The 23,371-nt window shown below is 43.5% G+C and overlaps 1 protein-coding gene across 4 annotated transcripts in view; it reads left to right on the top strand.

Moving 5' to 3' along the window:
• The window catches only part of VOPP1 (VOPP1 WW domain binding protein), a 106,980-nt gene that overhangs the window by 62,609 nt on the left and 21,000 nt on the right, over positions 1–23,371 (top strand). For 3 of the 4 annotated variants that reach the window (XR_016442744.1, XM_090050030.1, XM_090050029.1), the window contains one exon: positions 3,825–3,883. The exons of the other annotated variant lie outside the window; for it this stretch is intronic. Coding sequence is in view for 2 of the 3 variants with exons in the window: in XM_090050030.1 (XP_089906156.1) it covers positions 3,825–3,883 (59 nt within the window). In the remaining variant the exon portion in view is untranslated. The remainder of the gene's footprint in view (positions 1–3,824; positions 3,884–23,371) is intronic. 4 annotated transcript variants of the gene reach the window in all.

Here is a 23,371-nt window from a genome sequence, read left to right as displayed (position 1 = left end):
CTGGGATTTATATAACAGGCCTGTAATAGCTGATTGCAGAAGTAGCAATTGTGGCTTGGACCCTTCTGCCTGTTTTGAGTGCTCTCAAACAGTGAAAGTTGTAATTGAGTAGGAAGTGCCATATGCTGTTCTTGCAAAGGCAAATCTGATCATTGGCCATTTCAGCTGTAAGGTTGGTTCATTACTTGCTTTTACATAGAGTTTGAAGGACTCTGTAGAAATGTTTTGCATCATGTTGTGATAATATAATACTTCATATGAAGTGTTTTGCCTACAAAGGCTGGAAAGAAGTTAGCTATTAGTAGAGCTTTCCTAGGCTGGAGTATTTGGTCATGATTGTGGTTGCTGATTCAACTTGGAAAATTTGAGAAGGAAGTGGTGAAAATGAGTTGCAAAACACATCAAGTAGATTAGGGAATGCCTGGCAGCCAAGGAAGGATATACAGAATGAGTGGAAATAAAAGCCTCTTTCAAACAGATAACTTGCGAACTCCAGGAACCCAAACGTTGCCGTGCAAACAACTGATAAAAAAATGTGAGACTTGAAGAGGGCTTTGAGGATGTTAAGAAAAACAATGGGTCAAATGGATTCAGAGGCAGAAAAAAACGCCTTACTTGGCACATGTCAGACTAGATGCAATTTTCCAGAGGCTTTATTGGATGCAGCTGACATTAAACTGCATGCAGCTAAGGGCCACTGAAATTCAGCATCTCCTAAAGGAAAAGTGCTGAAGTGCTTTTTGCTAATCCAGTGTACCAGCTGCTAGGTTTACACTGATACAGGGGAGTGGAGCCAGATTAAATATTACAGTTTGGGGGAAAATCTCTTTCCTAATATAAATCCAGGTGGATTTCTTTTTTTATAAATACCTTTTTGTGACCTGTGCATATGTGGGCCAGGGGGGTTAAAGGGGTTGTTCTGTAATATGGTGGGTTTCCTCGAAGTGTTCATGTACTAGGCTAAGTACAGACAGTCAAAAAGCCTGAGGATAAATCAATTCAATCTTCACACGTTAGTCTAAACTGAGTAGATTGAACCAATAAGTGAAAAGACATTCACTTTTGATTCTGAAAATGCACCTATGTACCTGCAGTGGCTCAGGCCAGAAGCTTGGGGACACTAGAGCATATTTCCCTGCTTGGCTGGGGCAGACAGCTTTGACCAAAGCTAACCGACCCACCCTGCAAGGTGGGGTTTGCAGGAGAGATGCAAGGCATCCTGCATTACTGGGGGACTGACCATTAACTTGAATCTGGAGGGGATCTGGCACAGAAGTTCAATATACCAGTTTAATTTAAATTAGTTAAGTCTGATACTACCTCCATCTAGGCTTACTTTAAATTGGTTTCAGCCATTTTGAAAGCAGTTTATGTGCGCTGAACTTCTGTTGTGTTACCGATTTGAACTGGTTTCTTATCACTTATACTAGTTTATGTCTAATTTCTGTCCCTAGTCCTTGTTAGTAAAACAGACAACACTTGGGTGAAGTACTCTTTCTACAGTGTATAAAAGTCTGCCACTTCCAATCATTTCCTCTCAGTTCTTCCAAAAATCTATGAATTTCTATACCAGTGGTTCTCAACCTTATTAGATTCAAGGAACCCCTTAGAAAATGCCAGTTTTTAGCTTTCTCTTGTTTTGGCTAAAGAAAAACGGAACCATTTTTCTGGGATCAGTTGTCGGTGTTTGTACACTTAGTGCTAATATTGCATGACACTCTGCAGCACCCTTAAAAAGATCTCATGGCACCCCAAGTTGCTATGGCATACCAGTTAAGAGTCACTGTTTTATACTCCCAGCTCCATCAGTCGGTCTATTCCTACCATTGATCCACCATGTGTTCCTTTCACCAATATCCCAGGAACTGCACTGTTTGTGTTTCTTTTACCTACGCAGAGGGCACATCTATACGTGACGCTATGTCACTGTAGCAAAGCACTATGGTGACAACATCTGTGGACAAAAACTGTGATGCCGCAGCTACGTTGCTGTAGTGACACGCTCCCTTGTTATAGTGCATTATTATGGCAATGTAGTGTCTAAAAATTACCATGCCATCTTTTAGTACTTCCAAAAGGAAGTACTAAATGACGGCACAGTAACAATGGCACCATAGCGGCACATGTAGACATGCCCAGTATGGACACACAAATATCCACTGCTACTACACGTTCTCAGTAGGCTACACAGTGGCTGGGTAGGTACCTGGCTACATACATACCTGTACACCTATGTCCACTATATATGTGACATCAGATCTATATGTGTATTCACCAAAACTGGCAGTTGCGCAGTCGAATAAGTCCCATTTGGGTATGTATGTTTCCTCTGAAGCCCTGGATATTGGCGTAAGTTGGTACTAAGAGTTTGACTTAGTAGCCTCGTAAGTGCCTGGCTAGAAGGTTTTACTTATCTGCTCAGGATCAAATTAATCTTCATGTTTAGAGTCAGGAAAGAATTGGCAAGCAGCACCATGTTTTGTTTTTGTTTTTAAAAAACCTCCCTCTTACTTGGGACATGGTCCTCTTCTTCCTAGGATCAACCGAGGATATTTTAACCTAACAAACTGTGTCATTTCTGTGGCCAAGTCATTACCAGTGCTCGTGTTTGCTGCGTTCATTACCTGTGGCTCATGATAGGAGATTTTTTTTCCCAGGGTGCACCATGGCTGTGTTACGCATGAGGAGCTGGAGTGGATGATCCTGTGGGTTCTTTTGGATAAATGGTTCCCTCCAGTGGAGGTGACTGGACCCCATTGTTCAAGAGGCCCCTTTCACTTCTGGATTCCTACATTAGAATCAATTTATCATGTGCTCAGTATAGAGCAGGTAGCCTCATTTATGATGAGTGGAGGCAGAGATCTAAAAGCCTTTTCTTGCTGTCGGTTCTACCTGAATTAATTCAGAATTCCTGATCTTCAGAGAGGCTAATCAGCTTTCATAAGTGGTGATTTATTTCTTTTTTAGCAGAGCTAACCTGGAACTTGGGTATACCATTCCTGAGGTGCTGAGTGCTCATGGAACCAAGCTGGCAGGATATTCAGCTGGGGGGTAACTTAAGCAAAATGAAATCCTCTTCTTCTATGGAAGATATCCCAGCATGTTTTGTCTCTGTGACATCTGATGCCGTAACTTCAAAGGAAACCACTGGAACACCCCCCCCGCCCCTCCCCCCCACAGACACACATGCACCATATTGCAGCCAGCAGTTTCCTTTCATAGAAACTTCAACCTGTCCCTTTTGAAATGGCAAATAATTTTTATTTTGCTTTTAGATTTCATAAACATTAGGGCTGGAAGGGACCTCATAAGATCATTGGGTCCAGCCCCCTGCCCAAAGGGCAGGAAGTTAGCTGGGGTCAAAGGATCCCAGCAAGATAAGCATCCAAATGTTTCTATTTAGAAAAATGAGAGAATACCCAAAAACTGTCTCTCACCTTTGCCTCTTCCAGCTCTATTTCATCTGCATTAGAGTCTATGTATAGATTATTATATCTGTGCTGTTAACTAGTAACTATTTAACTGTACAGCCATGTGAATGGTGCTGCAGTAGCTTAATTAAGGACGCTTCTGTGTGTTTGAAGAGGGCTGTCTTCAGGCTTATCAGGGCAGGATCTGGGACCCAGCAGTGAATAATAGAGTTGAAGATGGATAATTTAGTAACTTATCTCTAACATGGTAAAATCTTTGGGAGCAAAGATCTGTGTTTTATTGTCTGAATTTATAATGCTATGCATGTTTATTTGATATCTGTAGTTATTGTAAAGCAGCAATTAGAAATTACATAAATAATAATGCTGAGGTCATTTTGTTTTTCTTTCTAGTGTACAGAGGCCAAAAAGCATTGCTGGTACTTTGAAGGATTGTATCCTACATATTATATGTAAGTAGTCATTGTTTTCCTTTAAGTGTAGTCTGCTGCTCAGAACTTTAGTCTTGTGAGATCAATCCCTTGTCATCACATCATTCTTTCCAGAGTAGACAGGACTTGAAAGTCTAAAGTAAAAAATGCTCCAGAAGTGTTTGTGTTTGGGGGGAACCCTTAAAAACATCAAAACTCTCAGGTCTCCTTTATAACATAAAGAGAGAATAAAGAGCGTGAACCTACTTCCTCAGTACTTCCCATCTCAGACCACCTCAAAACTGGGAGAATAAAGGATTGTATAAGAAGAATAAAGGATCATATAAACATCTCTGATTTCAGAACACTAAAAGGAAAGATAGCCAGAGCACAACGAGGACCCACGTATACCTTTTTGTTTTGAAGGAGCAGGTAACTGGGCAGGATACCAAGAGTGCTTTGAAAATAAATTTGTCCCTGTGGTAATACTGCTTATTTAATCCTGGGAGTTGAGATTATTTGTTATCCATAGTGTTGTTGCCTTGGTAGTGAGTAGCACTGAGATGAAATATGAACTAGACCTGAAGTCAGTGAGACTTAGGCACGTATGGAAAGAAATTGTGTAAAACTAAAGCTGCAAAACTTGCATCACTGGCTTAGCTTTTCCAGTGCAGTAACAAAATGGATGGAAGGATGTGAGAGGAGCCAGCCCTTTGGCTTTAAGGGGAGAAAGTAGATGACATGCTGGATATTAAGTTTTGGGATTTGATGACTGGGCACTTGCATGCCATGGTAACCGATGTGGGATGGATGAATGGATGCAAGTTATAGGTTCCCTAAGCTATAGGTTCCGTGTTCCCTAAAGAAATTTTTCTTTGCTTATAATGACGGATCTGGGATCATTACAGCTAATGTGCTGCATAAGAACCCTCCCTCCTCACTCTCCACCCCCACTTTATCTGCCTGAAATGAGAGAGAAACGCTGGGGATAGACACAGCCAGGAAGTGAGACATGAACCAAAGCCCCCCTGAAGTCGCATGCAACATTTTAGATATCTGTTAATCATCCATGATCTAAAATGTTAACTGGGTAATGAAGTGTTTGTTTGGCTCTTACTGTCTTTTCAGGTGACTGAAATGTTCAGAATTACTCATAAGCTGTTGGCCAGAACAGATGGGTTAGTTTAAATAAGTTAATGTTCTTTGCATGCTCATAACAAGAGGACTTTAGTTCCACCTATATTTCACTTTTGTTTTTTTTGCTGCAATGTGGAAAAGAAGCTGAGATATTCTGCAACAACTTAACCTCCAGGAGCACATAATTTGCCATTGTATCTTGCTCGTATGCATTCTTCCCAGCCAACTACTATTTTTCTTGCTAACGAGAGATTGTATCCACTTTGATTTTTGTTGTTGACTCAGACTTCTTATACTACAGGTAAATCCAGGTGGACTGATAAAAATATTAAATACAGATATATTTAACAATCTATCTGCTGTAGTGAAACAGAGATCTGTCATGTATGAGGCTGCTTTCTAATTGTTTTTCTTGAGGCAACTAGCGTATCCCCACCTTTGTGTGTGGAGACGGATTATTCTGTGCAAAAATAGTGTATTTATTGTTTCCAGTTGATCAGTGAGATTTAACTGGGCTCAGAAACAGATTAAAACCCCTGAAATTAAGACAGCTCATATATTCTGTTGAGAACTGAGAAAAGCTGTACTATTTGAGAATCAAAAGAAAACTGCTCAGTTTTTGGGATTCATCTCATGCCCTTGTGGTAGGAGACTGATAGACATTTTGACCATGCCTTTTCAAACAGATGATTGTGATGATTATTAACTATGTTTTATTATGGTAGTGCCTAAGTGTCAACCAAAAATGGGGCCTTATTATGATGAGCACTGTGCACACATGGAGTAGAAAATCTGCTGTGGAGCGTAAAGCAATAAGATGGACACAAGGTACTAGAAAGAAAGGTTCAGTTAGGGGAGTTTTAGCTAAATTGAGTGGAAGGAGTAAAGAGAAGAGGGGCACTGATAGGAAGGGGGACTAAGGGGAGCTTAGCAGGGGAGAAGACATGGAAAGGGGGAAGTGTAGAGAGAAGCAGAGGTAAAGAGACTGGGAAGGAAGTGTTGAAGCAAGCAGGCAGTACGCACAGGGCTGGAGCCATCCCCTCAGGACTGTAGATGTTCCTGATGACATCAGAGTCTAAAGTTCCCTGCCTTGGCTGCTTTTCCAGCTGCTTCTACTAGCTGGGATTTCTGGCTGGCTCCTTCCTGTAGTTTATCCCAAGGATAAACTGGGAGGAGGGAGAGGCACAACATAGATGTTGGTATCTCTTGAAGGTTTTCCTGTATCCAGTTCCAGGCCTGGGAGCTGCAGGATCTCTCTCATCCTCCAGTGCAGCCGGAGTCAAAGAAGGTGAACACAGTTGGTCAGCTTGGGTACATAATGGTTTTCATTGCATTTTCTTCTTAAAGCTATAACAGGACTGGCTGTCTTTCTTTATTTTATATAACTACAAATGAAACGTCATGTATCTTGCTTGATCTCAAGACCTGTTTTTTTTTTTTTTACTCTTGAGATCTCTTGGAGGATCGTGCTTTTGTGCTTGATAATATCTCTCTGTGACTTCATTACTACCCTGACAGCAGACGTTTTTCCTTAAGATGTTTTGTGTGTGGATGTCCTCTGTTAATTTACAGACCAGGTTAAGCAGAAGCAGCAGCAGAGCAAGTTTTCCCCAGAGTGCTGAGTTGGACTTTTAGACAAACTAATGATGCATGCAGGGGCCTACAAAACATGATTAAGTATAGTGGTGAGGTATTCTACCCATAACTATTGATAAAAGCCATCACAATTTTAAGTCAGAATTAGTCCAGACAACTGATGCCACCCAAATGCTGTTAAGAACAAGGGCTGTCTGGGAAACGAGAGGACATCAGTCTGTTAAAACTGCTGGAAATTTCATAGATTTCGTGGACATTAGGGCTGGAAGGGACCTTGGAAGACCGAGTCCAGCCCCCCGCCCAAAGGACAGGAAGTCTACTGGGGTTATAGGATCCCAGCAAGATAAGCATCCAATTTGCTCTTGAAGGTGTTCAATGTAGGTGCTTGAACCACCTCCGCTGGCAGACTGTTCCAGACCTTGGGGGCTCGGGCAGTAAAGAAATTCCTCTTTATGTCCAGCCTGAAACGGTCTCACAGTAGTTTATGACCATTTGACTTTGTCATCCTTTGGGGCGTTCTGATGAACAAACGTTCCCCCAGATCCTGGTGGTCACCCCTGATAAACATAGGTGGCCATCGGATCACCCCTGAGCCTGTGCTTTTCCAGGCTAAAGAACCCCATGGCTCTCAGACCGTACGACAACAGGCTGTTTTCCTGACCTCTGATCATGCGCGTGGCTCTTCTCTGGACTCTCTCAAGCTTCTCCACATCCTTTTTGAATTGAGGAACCCAAAAACGGACACAGTACTCCAGCTGTGGCCTCACCAAGGCCAAGTACAAGGGGAGAATGACGGCCCGGGATTTGCTTAAGAAGCATCTATGGATGCAAGCCAGCGTTTTGGTTGCTTTAGTAGCCGCAGCATTGCATTGCAGGCTCACGTTCATCTTGTGGTCAATGCTGACCCCCAAGTCTCTTTCTTCCGTAGTGCTAGCCAGCCTATAAGGATGCTGCAGGTTTTTTTTCCCCAAGGTGGAGAACCTTGCATTTTTCAGTGTTAAACACCATCAGGTTCTCGTCCGTCCATTTGCTGAGCCTGTCCAGGTCAGCCTGGATCACCTGCCTGTTTTCTGGCATGGATACTTTGCCCCAAAGTTTGGTGTCATCGGCTTCCTGAACACAATAATGAGACGTTTGGCTGTTCTACCCCTTCATCCCTCTTTTTGACAGGTGAATTAAAAAGAGCAGGTTTTTCTGTGATGTCTGCCACACTTAGTTTCTTAGGACTCTGGGATCCACTGTGAAACCAACAGGCCTGTGCTGACCTGAAGTAAGATATATCCTAGCCAGTCTGAGCTAGAGAAGGACCTATATAAGGATATTACTTTCACTTAAGTCCAGAACAACAGCTGGAATGTGGGACTTGCATTGTTGCTCTGGACCCCTTGGTTCCCGTAGACTAGTTCTGTCTCTGTTCAGTCTGTGGTCTTCCTATTGGCACTGCCACGAATGTTGTTAATCTGTATCAGCTATGATGGCTTGAGAAGGAGTGCAGTCTGGTTGACTAGACACTTGCTGAGATCTGGGTTATGTCCCTAGACTTTGTAGCTGGTTGGCTCTCTTTATAGCTGGATAGACATTTTTATGGCCTGATAATTACTTTGCACATCTGGGTGGTCTAAATTTATTGTGCGATAAATGAGTTAATTGTGTGATAATTACTTTGCAGTATAGCTGGTCTTATTTTACATGTGTGGCTGGTTTAAATTTATTGCACGATTGATCAGTTGACCAGTTAATTGCATAATATATGTAATGTGTGGCAGGGGCCTTTGCTGTGACTCTCTGGCCTATTTGGGTGGTCAGCTCTTTGGAACAGGGATTACCTCTTACTCTTTACCCATTGAGCACAATGGCTAGGGACAGAAGTTATGCGTCAGCCAGCTTAAGTAATCAGAAACTGGTTTAAACCTGAACCAGAACAGAAGCTCAGTGTACATAAACCAGTTTCAAAATGGCTGAAACTGGTTTGAGATAAAGCTGGGTGAATGTAGTATCAGATTTTAACTGATTTGGGTCAAACTGGTTTAAGAAACATCTGTCCAAGTTCGAGCTAAGGTTCAAGTATTCCTGGTTCAAGTTAAATCACAGTTCTCTAGCATGCTTTCTAGCCCTGGGCTGTGCTGTGCTGTCTGCTGTAGGTGTCTTGGGCCAGGGAGGGGGGCTAGACCCACCTTCCCCTGAGTACAGAGCTGGCCTGCTGCTAAATTTGCTGAAACTTACTACTGGCTCTGACTCTGGAGTACAAATCTGAGGCAGCTGGGAGCAGAGAGAGGAAGTGATGAGCAACCCTGAAGAGTCCTGCTTCTGTGAGTCTGGACTGCAAATCCCAGAGACCTCAGAGGCAGCAGGAAGAGAAAGTGAACACACAGCCCATGCTGGCTACATTCCAGAGACCTGTGCTGTAGCGCCTCCCAGCTTCTGCCCTGAGCCACTGCAGACATATGGCTGCATTTCCTGAATCAAAAGTAAATGTGTGTCCAGTTGGTTCTCAGTTTAATCTCTGCAGTTTAGACTAACCTGCAGAGACTGAATCGATTCAGCCTCTGGCTTTTTGCCGGTCTGTACTTAGCCAATAGAACTCATCCTGGTCTCACTTAGTGGAGTGCATATTTGTAAATACTGCAGAAGGAAGGGTGATCACCAGGAATCTGGGTTTTCCATTTCCCATGGAAAAACGGAGTAAAACACGGATTTTCCCCCCCACCCTTACCAAAGTAAAATGCGGATTTCTCATTTTAGTAGAGAAAGTGGGTTTTGCAATGAGCCTTATGCAGGCTGGCAGAGTTCCAGCCTGGGAGGGAGTGGGAGCAGGGGGCGCTGTGTGCATGTATATGCACATGGCAGTCAGGTAACCTGGAGAGCAGCTTCTGTAGGTAAGTAGAGAAGGGGGGATTGAAGCTCCCATAGAGAGGGAGCCAGGCAGTGTGTGGGGCTTGAGGCCTGGGGCTGCAATTCATGGCTGCAGGGCCCCAGCGGGGAGTAGGATGGGGCCATGGGCAACTCATCTGGGGGGCAGCTCCCCACTGCTGCGTGTAGTCCAGGGGGGCAAGGAGGACCTGTGCACACCAGATCTGTGGGTGGAGCAGGGGGTGGGGGTGGGCTGCCCGCTGCAGGCTTGGACTTCCACCCTGCTGCCCTCCCCCAGGGCCTCTGCAGCTCATCAGGTGCAATCTGGTGCTGCCGGGCAGACCAGGTCAATGCAGGAAAGCTGTTTGCCTCTGCAAGCTCTGCACTGCCTTAGCGCTGCATCTCCTCCACACACAGCATCAGGGAGCTGTAGCAGGCAAGCAGCAGTGGGGGAGCTGGGCTGTGCTCTGCTGCAGCAGCTGCTGCCTCCTGGCCTCATAGCCCTAGGAGCTGGGGTCCCCCTCTGGCAGGGCTAAGGTGGCAGGGGCTGGTGGTAGGGGGTGAGTGACACCACCAGGGCTGGGGGAAGTGAAGGGGAGTGAGGGGGCACCAGCAGGGCCAGGAGGTTGTAAGCGGGGGGGGGGTGAGGGGCATCAACAGGGCAGGCATGCTGTGGAGAGGGGGCTGGAGGTGGGGCCTTTCATTTTAAACATGGGTTTGGGGGTTTTATCAGAGAATTTACGATTTTTTTTTATCAGAGAATTTGAGATTTTTTTGGGGGGGGAACAAGGATTCCTGGTGATCACTAACAGCCAGCATGGATTTGTTAAGAGCAAATCTTGTCAGATCAACTTGATATACTTCTTTGTCGAAGTAACTTTTTTGGTGGATAAAATGAATGCCATTGTCTTCAGTGATCTAGGGAAATGTGGGATAGATAGAATTACTATTAGGTGGATGTATAATTGGCTGAATAACTACAAGCAAACAATAACTATAATGAAACCAAACCTCTTGTCATTCTGACCTTGATCGAACTGGGATTCAACAAGGTTCTGTTCCAGGTCTTGTATTTTAACAATTTCTGTTCATGGTTTGGATGTAAGAATAGAGATTTATTTCCATGCTTCCAGATGACACAAAACTGGGAGGGATTGGAAACACATGGAAGGCCAGGGCTAGAATTCAAAAAGGATTAGAGAACTGATCACTAGATCATAACATGACATTCTGCCAAGACAAATGTAAGGTGCTACTCTTGGAGAAGAAAAAGCAAATGCACAAATATGTAATAGGAAGCAACTGGTTAGGCAGCAACACTGATGAGAAGAATCTGTGGGTTTTGATGGATCACAAACTTGATGAGCCAGCAAAACAATGTAGCTGCCCGAAAAATCTCCAAATGCTGTTTTGGGTTGCCTTAACTAGGACATAGTAAATAAAACAGAGGAGGTGATATTACTGTCTTACTCACTGCTGATTATAAGTCTCAACTGAAATAGTGTGTGCAATTTTGGGATTTCTTGGTTTAAGAAGAATGTAGAGTAACTCGAGGGGATCTAGAGGCAAGCTCCAGAGATGATGAAGGGGCTGGGATGCAAGATGCATGAGCGAAAACTGAAATAACTAGGTGTGTGTAACTTGTTGACAAGAATTTTAAGGGTGGGGACATGATAGCAATTTTCAAATGTTTGAAAGGCTGCCCTAGAGAAGAGGGAGAACAATTATTTCCCCTTGCCACAGAGGGCAGGACATAAAGCAAACTGTAAAAAAATGCAGCAAAGCAGATTTAAATGAAATATCAATTTAAAAACAAACCTTTCTTTCAGAACAGTAGGGCAGTGGAACAAATTTTCTAGGGAAGTTATAGCATCTCCTTCACTGGAGGTTTTCAAGAAGAGGCTAAATGGGCATTTGCCTGAGATGGTAGAGAAATAACGCATCTTGCCTTTTGCACAATGGGTTGGACTAGATCAGGGCTGTCCCACTTCTCAAAAGCTAAGGGCTGCATTCTGTGAAGCCTGCAATAGTGCGAGGTACAGTGCCATCCCCGCTGATTGACGTGCCTGGGCAACTGAGAGTGATGGCTGGGTGGGAGCCGAAAGGGGTTAATCAGTAGCCTTTACAGGGACGTGCGACCCATCAGCTGCCAGTTGGACATACCTGGATTATATGATCTTTCAGGTCCCCACCCTGGCCCTGCAATTCTACATGTTGGATATTTGGCAGAATAGGAACAAGACTGAAATCACCATTTTATTTCGTATGAGTCAGCAAACAGCTGTGAAAGAAACATGTTTCAGTCCGTAGTGGTTGCTGATGAATTAGAGCTAGTGATTTAAAGATGAAATGTGCCATGTCTTAGTGATTTGAATTGTGCATCTGTATGACATTTACCCCTGAAAAAATGAAATGGGCAAAGCTCTCAAAGAAGAGAAACTGGCTGTTCAACAGTGTAAATCAAAGGCTTGTAGTATGTGTCAGTGGCGTGCAGGAAGATTTGTAGCATGCACTGCTGAAAACAGGAGCTTGCTGTTTTTTGTACAGCTTTTGCCCTAGCCCAGTGATTCTCAGCCAGGGTCCTGTGAAATCCTTTTAAGGATGTTGCAGGTTGCTGTGCAATATTACCACTGTAAGGCATGCAGACACCTATGTGCGACTCACAGGATAAATCCAGAGATTTCAAATAGGAAATCTGTAGTGTCAGAAAAAAATGTTCTCACCTGTTTTGCTCTTTCTGAGTTTTTTGCAAAAAAAAAAAAATTGCTCCATTAATTCATTCGTTTCTTGTGAATGGAAAAAATGAAGAGCTGGCACTTGCCTAGGAGTCCCTTGAATCTAAAAAGGTTGAGAACCACTTGGCCTAGCCACTTAGGATCATAAGTGCCTCTCCTTCCTTAGTGAAAAAGGTCTTCTGATTACTGTTTTCTAGCTTGCATAGAAGCTAATGCTAGATTGCAGCTAGCCAATGTAGCTGCTTTAGGAGGATCAGAGTTACGTCTTGATTATGGTTAGTAACTATGAAACAAGAATTTAATTTGTGGAGAAGTTTTCAGTAAATTGAGGCTAGAGACGGAAGTTACACATAAACCGGTTTACGTGATCAGAACTGGTTTAAACCTGGAACAAAACACGAGTTCAGTGCACGTAAATTAGTTTCAAAATGGTTGAACCTGGTTGAATGTAATATCAGACTTAACTGATTTAAGTCAAACCAGTTTATAAAACTTCTGTCCCAGACCCCTTCCTGGTTCAAGTTAAATCATAGTCCCCCAACATCCCAGAGTTTTGCAGCCCTAGGCTGAGCTGGGCTGTCTGCTCCAGAGACCAGGGCTGGCCCTGCCCCTCTGCTCCCTAGCTGGAGCAGTAAGTAAGGGCTGGCTCACTGGCCTCACTGGGTGGCTCCCTGCCTGTCCCTCTCTTCTCCCCCCCCCCCCCCCCCCCCCCCCCCCCCCCCCCCCCCCCCCCCCCCCCCCCCCCCCCCCCCCCCCCCCCCCCGGCAAACCCTGTCATGGAGGGTGGGGTTGAGCTTCCTTTCCCCCAAGTACAGATCTACCCTGCCCTGCTTATTTAGTGCTGGTTGAAACTGTGGACTACAAATCTCAGAGGCACCCAGAAGCAGGAAAAGTGAGTGATGAGCAACTCTGGAGAGTTCTGCTGCTATGAGTCTGGACTGTAAGAGTAACCTGCAAAGAGTGAATCAATTCAGCCTTGGGCTTTTTGACTGTGCTTAGCCTTAGAGTACAAGAGGTGATGAAACAGACATTTGTCTAACACCTGGACCCTAAGGAGCAAGTTTGTGAAAATCTGAAAAAGGAAAAAATAAAGCGTTTGCACCTAATTTTTCTTTGTGATGTATAGAAGGAATCCTCTTTTGGTTCAACTGTTGGATTGTTTGCTGGGTTTTATTCAGGAATTTTAGTCATTACCTACTTAATTTGATTCAAGATTGTATTATTAGTGACCAGAGATTAGGAAGAAAGAGCAAGAAGGGAACCTTGATTAAGAGAAGTGATTGTTGTTGTTGTTGTTGTTGTCGTCCTATTAGGATTGTTTAAAAACCTTGTAAATTGGCACTTATTTTAACTTGGTTGTTTGTGAAATGCATGGTAAAAAGTGTTGTTATAAATGTAGCATTGGTCTGCTCTTCATTTTTAGTGTTGAGAAGAATCACTTCCCTTATCTTTGAGAACTCAGGTGTTCTACAGCCAAACAAAGATCAGATTTAATAGATTAAGAAAGAAATCAGAATTCTTCCCCCCCCCCAACAGATCCACATGCAAGACCCCCCTCCCCAACAAAATAGATCCCAAAATATACAATGAAAAATAATCTATTGCTTTAGATAGATCTGTATTATTTTAAAGAAATTTCTACTTTGTCTGCCCCTCAGGAAAAAACATTGACCCCCTTCACAGGTCATTGCTAAAGAAAATAATTTGGCCCTATGCTTATTTTTCTGGCTTTGTTGAGTTTAGGTCAGAGCCTTACAATAATATTTCCTTGTACTTTAAAAAAAAGTTGTTATTAATACAAAGGAGATGCTGTGCCAGGTGATAACCTAAATGCTTTTAAATTATAAGCTTTTGACACTATACAAGTTAATAGCCAATACAGCACTGTTTGCACTGTTAACATTAATCTGGAATTGAACATATCTCCATATGGCCAAGTAGTAGATAATGTTAGTAAAGCTTTTCTCTTTATCTGGTAGGTGTAACAGTTCTAGTGTTCAGAAGAGGGAAATCCAGCTTTTGTTTAATTTAGCTAGTTGCATTTTCCAGTCAGTAAAACTTGACTAAAGAATTAGCAATAACCACCATTTCCCTATGGTCCCTGCTTGTGCTCTGTGAAGCCATTAACCTTTTGAGATGTAGTATATTTCATCCTAGTATACGTTTGCCTGGATTTTATCAGAGAGTTGGCTCATCTGTTGTTGATCCAAAAAATAAATAGTAAGAGTATTCTTAACTTTTTACTTCCCCACTCAAACCATTAGCTTCTCGTCCTACTATCTGACTGAGTCACATGTAGAGATGCCAATCCATTATCTTACTCTCGCTTGAGTGAGGTTCTTGTGCAGCTTGGTGGGGATCAAAAATACTGGGGAATAAACTATCCTTTGGATTCTGATTCGTCTTCTTTGCAGATATGTAGAGATATCCCAGACTCTACTCAAGGCCTAGATTGTGCTCTTTGTCTGGATGCCCAGAAAGGGGGATTGTAGAAGGAAGTTCAATTCAGCTTTATCTAAACATACCAGCCTACCCTTTGCCCAGACATGCTTAGAAATGAGAGAGATTATTTCTAAGCATTTCTCTGACCTGAGCAAAAAAGGGTGGATGAACTGCCATTAATGTTGTCAGCATTGGATCAGGCTCCTAACACAAGGGACAGAAAGAAGGTAAGGAGCAGAGAGTACTGAGACATATCTTGTTATGAATATAGCTAGAACCTGCAGTAGGATTCAATAGTGCATGTTCTTGGCCTTTACATAATTTTACTATAGTCAAGATTCTTTCTTTTTTTCCCCAGTGGCTTGCAGATTTTCCCCAGCAACAGAATACTGAATATATTATAGAAGACACTAAACTAATCTTGCATATATTACAAATGCAGACCCTCATTCTTAAAGCAGATCCCTTGCAAACCTGCAAACTCACGTATTGTCAATGATGTCTGGGGAGCACTACAGAAGTGCAAGTGTTGTGCTGACTGAACGAGGGACAGAATTGAGGCCAATGTTTGCTTTGTACAGGTCTGGTAATATGCCACCTACTATAATCAATAAATTGCTTACCCAAAAGACAAATTGGGGATTAAAAAAAGAAAACTCTGAAACTTTCAGTAATTCATAATGCACTCTGTTTTTCCAGTATTGATGATATCTGTAATTACAGATATCAGACACTATTTCAAATCAGCCTATTAGGTTACATGTTAGTAATTACAACCAGTAAAGGGAGGCAGTGTGGGAGGTAACTATTAACTCTGCTTGGTGGTAGGTTGTTTAGTAGTCAAACTATTCCTGCGTAAGAGATCCCACAAAAAAAGGGAACAACTGCCTGTATAGGGAAATGCTAAGCCTGGTTTTTTTTTTTTCTTTAATCTCTTTCAATTTTAGTAATCTTTAGGAGGAACTTATATCAATAGTTAGTAATTAGCATGTTTGCAGACAAAGCTATGTATTTATCTTAAGATTGATGATGTCTGGTTTTTTAAATTTGTTTCTGGCACATATGTTAGTGTAGTGCACATAGGCATGAAGTAATCTATTACATATGTTTCATTTCTTTGTTTTCCCAGATCATTATGCATTTTTAAAAAGGCTTACACTCCAAGTATCAGTTCCCCTGCAGAATAAATCTATCCTAGCAAAAACCATGTTTCTACAATACACGTACAAGTAATCCATAGACTGACGCTTTCTTTTTTTGCTTTGCAGTGTACCATTGATTGTATCAGTGTGTTGTGTATTTTAATGGTTTTGAAATCCATTTCACAATTTTTGCAGGCATTTTTGACTGAAAAAGTGTCTAATTGTGCAGGCTTGTGATGTAACTTTTTTTTTTTTTTTTTTACATTGTGGCTGAGGGAGTCACCATAACTCATACCGAAATCAATGTAAACTCATTTTTCTCCTTGCCCTATTCTCTTGCTTCAATATATTAGAACACAGGCACGTTCTCAAAGACCTAATGCAATAGATCTGTGCCAGACCTAGAGCAACCCACAATCTTAAATATCAGGCTTGCTCCGTTATGGGAGTTACTTGATATGCTCCACATCCTGTTAATGTTTACTCCTTTTAATTAAGCTGGTTTTCCTGATGTTACACTTAGCCTTCCAATTACAATTACAGCTGCATGAAATGTCAGCAGGTGCGCTCTTAGGGCAGTAATCTAGCTGCAGATTTTTTTTCTTCATTTGATCTCAAAACAGTGTGGTGGGGGGAGGGGAAGAAGACATTGTATAAGATCTTACATAATGCCAGACCAATTATGTGATTGGCAGTGTACAAAAACATGTGCCTGGATGCAGAACATATACCTGGTCACTGATTTTAGTTGCAAGTGAGGACAGAGAGGTCTCTCAGGTGCATTCTCAGTTCAGCTCAAGAGCATGAAGGGAGAGAGTGGATCTTGAACAGTAATTATCAGGTACTGAACACTGCATGGGGCAGTCCTTAAAAGAAAAGGAAAGAAAAGAAAACTCTAGGGATTTCTATCGTAATGATCCAAAATATGGCAGTGATGCTAATGTAAGCTTCAACTTTCTGAGCCACTACAAAGTGTGACAATGTGTGTGTTTTAAATAAGGGATAGTGGCCAAATTCACGAAGGAAGTTAGATATTGCAATGCTGAGTGTTGTAGTACCTAATCATTAAATATTCTGTGGCCATTGAAATCCTTAGTCCTGAGCTCAGTTCCAAGCTCCCTATACAATCCATGGGGAGAGTTAGGTACTGTGGGATTTCGCAAGTTGAAAAGAAGTGGCCTGAGCTAGCCTGTGGAAGATCTTGAGGAGAAGAGTAGGGCCAAGGTAATTGGGCACCTCACTTTGCTCTGGTTTCACAGCTGTGAACTATTTGGTAGAGTTTGGCATCTCAGTCTGGCCAGCCTTTTCTCACAAGATTTTTGAGAAGAGAAAAAGTGACCCAGGTTATTGGTATCCCCACCTAGCTGATGGGATACCTAACCACAATTCCCACTGTCTGATTTTGGAGCAAGGACTGGAGGCCAGGTCTCTTATACCCAAAGAGAGTACCTTAAACACCAGGTCACTGGGCACTCAGGGTGGAGGAGTTTCTCTTTGGAGAGGCTCTTTAATGATTAATAAATAATTAAATGATCACTGGAGTACAGACTGTCTTGCATTCTGAGTAAATTCCCCAAACCACAGTGCTGCAGAGTGACTTTTCCATTTTCTACAAGCCAGACAGCCAGGATAATCCCCTATCTAATTGTGGACCTGAATGAGGGCTCCAAACAGTTCAGCAGCATTAGTCATGAATTGTCGTTGTATTTTATCATTGGGAAAAACGTAAGCACTTAGAGACTTGTAGGTGCGCCTAGGGTTAGGTGCCAGCAAAACTGGGGTTTAGAGGATCTCAGCATCATCTATATGTTAGACTTGAGTATCCAGATCCCTTTGTGGATTAGCTCCACACCTATTGCTGGGTGCATAGAAGCAAATTACTGTGCCCTCCTTTTCTTTAGCAGGGGGGTAGACAGCAATTTGAAACATAGGCACCCATTGCCCCCCTGCCTTCCATAGCATGTCTGCCTTGGAAGTTTATGAGCCTATTGGAGTCAATATGATCACTAACCCAGCGGGTGCAGTATAAGATAGAGAGCTAGTAGTATGTTAATAAGAGGCCTGGTGATTAACAAAGTCTGCGTTCCAGTCACTGTAAGAGATTTACCCTTCTTTCTCCAGGAAATTAAAAACTGTCATAGTATGGAGAATGTATGCCTGCCTGTGCCAGAGCTTTAAATTAGCATGTTTCTCTGCTGTGTTCTGCTAAGTACAGGTCTGCAGCTGAGGCTGAGAAATAACTGTGAATATATTTAAAGGGCAAAATGCTATTTCTCCCTCCAAGGATGGGCTAGACGTAAATTGCAACCAAACTGGTTTGGTTCTGCTGCATCAGGGAGTACATATACTTGTGCAGGCTGCAGGAAAGGTACACAGTGGGATTTAGCACCTCCTGTGGGGAAGGAGAAACACTTTACATTGGCTTTCTTCAGAGACCTGAGAAGAGGGAGTTGAGGACTGGGTAGGCTGCAATGTTGCTGTGGATTTGTAGACTCCCTTGTGGATAGTAATAACCATGGAGTAGCTGTACAAATCCCTTCTGCTCAATTGAGGGAGGATTCCTACCCTCTATACATTGTGTAGGCCTCTGTGCAAAGGCAGTGTGATTGGGCTGCTCATAAGAACCCAGTGTTCATCCCTATGTCATTTTTCACATTTGCATGAAGGACAAGAGCTCAGACGTTTTTTCTCATTGCAGGGAATTTTAGTTGCGTCAGAAGCTTAATTTGAACTATACTGGTTATATGTATATATATCTGGCTCTTGTTGCTGCACAGTAGGATAATTAACTTGGAATTTCTCCTCTTTCTTATTACATCCTCCTGCTTTCCCCAGTTAAATGCTAGCTGACTTACCAAGTGCTTGGATAAGTGCATCTCCATTGCTGTCCCAGGTGCTGTAGCTGGTGTTTTGCTTTGAAACTACTGGTGTTCCACAGAAGTCACACTTGCATTCAGCACTGAAGCAATTATATTCATTACACATAATGACAGTTGCTGAAATCTGGGCTCCATTGTTCCTAGGCAGTGTTTTCAGCCTGTGTCTCGAGCTTGTCAGTGAAATTAAAACAAGGAGGAAAGAGAGGCAGGAAGAAGTGATTTGTCCAAGGTCAAACAGTAGATCAGTGGCAGAGCTGAGACTGGAACATAAATATCTTGATGCCTAATTCAGAGCCTTTTTCACTGGATCATTTAAAGGTGTCTGAGTTGTGATATTTATATACGTATATGCCAAATTTGGACACCAGAGGCTTGAGTTTTTCAGAGGTGCTGATCACTTACTACCCCTATGGACTTCAGATGAAGTGGTGGGTGCTTAGCACCTCTGAGAAACAGGCTATATGTTCACAATACCCCTGAAATGCAGCTAACTCTAAAGTTGAGGGTTGTGAGCAGCTGGAGTCTGATACACGACATAGTTGTTCAGGGACTTTGCCTCTGGCCATCCTGGCCCTGCTCTGATGAAGTGGGAGCACAGGGCTTTGATGTTAAGGCATCAAACAGTTTTAGCCTCAGTTCCCACTCAGGCAGAATTCCCATTGATTTCTGGGTTTGGACTCTGTTTTTGTTTTCAGAAGCATGCCTGGTAATTTTGTGTTTTCAGCAGACTGCCCAAGCAGACCAGTCCCTGGCATAAGCTTTTCCAGTCCTTGAAGAGATTTCCCTTCTGTTTGACTAAGTTCCTTCCTAATGCCTTTGATACCCTGGGACTTCACATATTTACAAGTTCAATCTATGCTTTGCTTCAGAGAATACCTATTGTGGCAGCAGCATACACACAGTAATACTCAGGACCATCCTAAAATGAATCAAGCAGTAATGGAATAAATTTGTATTTCAGTTATCCATGACCATGCTTATGTGCAAGGATCCGGGTTTTTTGTTTCCTGTGGAAAAACATGGGACAATGTGGATTTTCCCCTTTTAAAGGAGAAAAATTAAGGTTTCCCCTTTTGCAGACAGCTCTCTACTGATGGGCAGTGTTTCAGCCTGCAAAGAACTGCTTTCAAAAGGGGCATGAAACCCTAAACCCTGTCCAGGAGGGGAGGGGAGGGGGCAGGGGCTGACAATCTGAGACCCACCAGGGCTGGCTCAGAATCATTTTGCCTCCTGCAGCCTTTGGGGTAAATAGGGTCTGGAGGGCTGGAGCTTGGGGGAGCAGGGCAGCTGGGTGGGGCAGGGGGCTGTGGGTGAGGAGTGAGCAGCACCAGTGTGACCAAGGTGGGGTAGGAGGCTGTGGGTCGGCAGTGAAGGGTACCAGCAGGGTTGGGGGTGAGGGGGCAGGGGCTGGGAGTGAGGGGCACTGGCAGGGCTGGCGGAGTGGCCAGAGGACTGCAGGTTAGGAGTGAGAACTACCAGCATATTGGGACTGCTCAGTGTCTTGAAGCAGCAGGGAGGACAGCCACAGCTGGACCTGCATTCTGGTGAGTGAAAGAGGCAAGAGAAGCTCTGATTTTTTTCTGTGATAAACCAAAATCAAACGTGAAAATATATAGGTATTTAGAACTTATGGTATTATAATGATTGAGGCTTCCAAATTGCCTTAAAATTGTAAATATATCAGTAAAACAATGCATTCAACTGGAGTGTGTGTGTGTGTGTGTGTATTTATGTATATAGTGGCATTTTATGTTAATCATGGGAAAACACAGATTTGGGGGCTTTTTATCAGAGTTTGGGATTTTTAATAGAGAAAACTAGGATCCCTGCTCATGAGTTGAGAGCTCCCTAAAATAATGTCTTCCCCTTTCATATCCTTAAGGCCTACTACTGTTTGACACTACCTTTATACTACTGTAATTCCACTGAGTTCAGTGAACCTACCCTAATTTACAGTCGAGTCAAATCACAGTCAGACTCATAGGACAGCCATGCATACAGGTATGTGCGCTTGCAGCCATTCGAATGGAAGAGGTGCAAATTTGAGCCGGGGCTTTTTGCCTCGGCACATGTGCCTGGACATGCACTTAGGTGTACTGCAAGTTGTGCCACTTGGGGCAAAATAACCCTACCTGGTTTCTCCTGGATCTGCAGTCAGGGGGAGGTAGAGATCAGGGCCAGCACCTGTAAAAGGCTATGCTGTCCTGGCCCCATCAGTACAAAAAGCTGCCCTGGCAAGTAGCTCAGAGCTACTCAGTCTCTGGAGCTTCTGGAGCCCGGCCAGTTGGTACCTGAGGACACTACCTCTTGTGCCAGCTGGATTGCTAAAACAGACCTGAGAGTTCCCTGCACCCTCTACCCCAGGGGTGGGCAAAATGTGGCCTGCCAGGCCATTCTATCTGTCCCACAGGCCCCCTAAAAAATTTAGACAATTCATATTTATCTGCCCTGGGCTGCCTGTCATGCAACCCTCAATGGCTTGCCAAAATTCAGTAAGCCGCCCTCTGCCCAAAATAATTGCCTACCCCTGCTCTACCCACTGCAGCAGTCTGGCAGTGAGGCTGCTGCCTGGCTGTGACCTGCTGTGCACCTGCCAGACCTGGATGACTGCACAGCCAGTAAAGGCATCTGTCCCTCTGGGCCGGCTGCCAGTGGGCTGTGGCTGCAGACCTTGTGGCAGAGCCTCCTCGCACAACAGGGGGCAGCGGGGACTGGCCCTGGCTGCCTGGCACCTGCACTGCCAGTGTCCCATTACGCAGGTGCGGCTGGGGTTGGCAGGGCACTCTGGGGCTACCGCAGCTGGCACCGATGGCCCAGCACCACTCAGTCTGAGCAGCCCCATCTGCCAGCTGTCCGACAGCACGGGGAGCTTTGAGACACTGTAAGAGGCACATGCCTGCTTGTCTGGACACCCCCCCCTCCCAATGTTTATCAGCTTAACCTGTTATATTTTCAGTCTCTAATATTGATGGGTTGGGGAGGAATTGACTTGCTTTATTGCTTGCTTGATTTATTTTTTATTCAATGAAGTGACAACCTAGCAAGTCGGAGTTGTAGGCACACTAGCAAAAAGCAAAACAGAGAGAGCAAGGAGCACAGGGTAAGAGGTAGAAAGCAGAGCAGTAGATCAGGTAGAGGAAGGGGCTCAAAGTGGCAGTCAGGTAGGGTGCAGGGCTAATTCGTGGCATGCCTACCAAAAAGGATGGCCTAATAGGAAAATCCTTTGCTACTTTGCCCCTCTCAAGCTCATCCCACTGCTACTTCTCACCTTCCCTTTCCCTTCCCTTTATGTACCATTGGAATGCAGCCATCTTGGAGGTAAAATTTAGCATAGTGTTGTCTATGCTAGAAAGCCTTTGCTGATAACTTGTTAACCTTCCTGGTGTGGTGAGAGCTTAAACCAACAACAAGAGCTTTTTGCTGGCATGACTTATCAATTCCCCAAACAAACTAAACTATAGCTGTAAAAGGGTGTTTGTCTTTTTGAATAACTGTATTATACTAAGGGTTTTTTTCCCCAAGAGCTGTTGACAATGGGTGTGATTTGTTTGTTTTGGGTTTTTTTAGGGGGGGGGAGGGGTTTGGGTTTTTTTTGTTTTGTTTAAATGCTCCTAATTTTACAGCCAAACATCTTCCATGTAGACAAGACCTCTCTACTCACTGCACAATGGCTTAGAGAGGGAAGTAAGAGGAATTTTTACCCCATTGGAAACTGATGTGGAAGATAGCAGCAGTTGGAATATCGGTACTGGATGGGGGCAAAAGATGAGGTTAAGTCATGGCAGACCACTCATGTATTGAGAAACGTGGGGAATACTAATGGTTAGGATATTACTTCATCTTCCATCACCTTTCAATCAGTGCTGATCAAACGGTATTTTTAAATAGTTGTGGCCAGTTGTGTCTCAGGTGGCACATCTAAGTATAAATGGAAAACGCTTCTGACTGGTTGCTTCCTTGGACAAATATCTTCCAAGTAATATGGAACGTGGGCTGTGTATGGGAGATGGGATCATGTCTTGTGTGGTATTTTTGTACTTTTGTATGTCATTAAGAAATTAAACTTGCCGTAATCCTTTAGGCAAGAACCTTTTATAGGTCAAAATAACAGGCCAGGACCTAAGATATCATCTACTACAGGGCCTGTGCTGCTATATACCTTTGTAGTTTTCTCATATGCCCACAAAATGAGTAGTTGGACAGCTAGACACTATAATTTATCCCCACAGCACTGTGAGTGTAAAACTGCATCCGCTATATTACTGAACGTGTTGAAGCCTGGTTTAAAAATGTAACCGTTACCTAATAAATTTTCTGACAGTGCAGTGACCGAGAATTAGACATGCCCATATCTCTCTTGCTTCTACATGCAGCATACTTCATGCTGCTTTGTTTTCAGAAGGCGTTTTGTGGCTCTGATGTTTGGAAAGGGGCTCTGTTATCAAAAATTTGTTTAACCTTTAGAGTGTCAAAGCCCATCTTTGATCAGGACTTTTGCAAACTCAGATACGGAATTAGGGTACAGCTACAATTCACTTTAAAGAGTTGTTCTTTTTAACAGAAAATATGTAGTTACAAGTCCCTTAGTTATCACCACGAAGGTCACAACAGAGGCAAGAAACAGATCTGTAATCTGGCTTTTCAGTGTTCACATCCAGGGACAGATCCAGAGGAGGTACGCTGGTGTGCCTGCATCCCCTCCCTCCCTTTGATTTCTGCTCCACCCAAAGTTTAAAACCAGCTGCCCAG

Source organism: Crocodylus siamensis, chromosome 5, assembly GCF_052110815.1.
Source record: "Crocodylus siamensis isolate JL-2025a chromosome 5, ASM5211081v1, whole genome shotgun sequence".
In the NCBI taxonomy this organism is placed as follows: Eukaryota; Metazoa; Chordata; order Crocodylia; family Crocodylidae; genus Crocodylus; species Crocodylus siamensis.
Note: the sequence above shows the minus strand (reverse complement) of the source record. Positions and strands in the feature narration are given on the sequence as shown.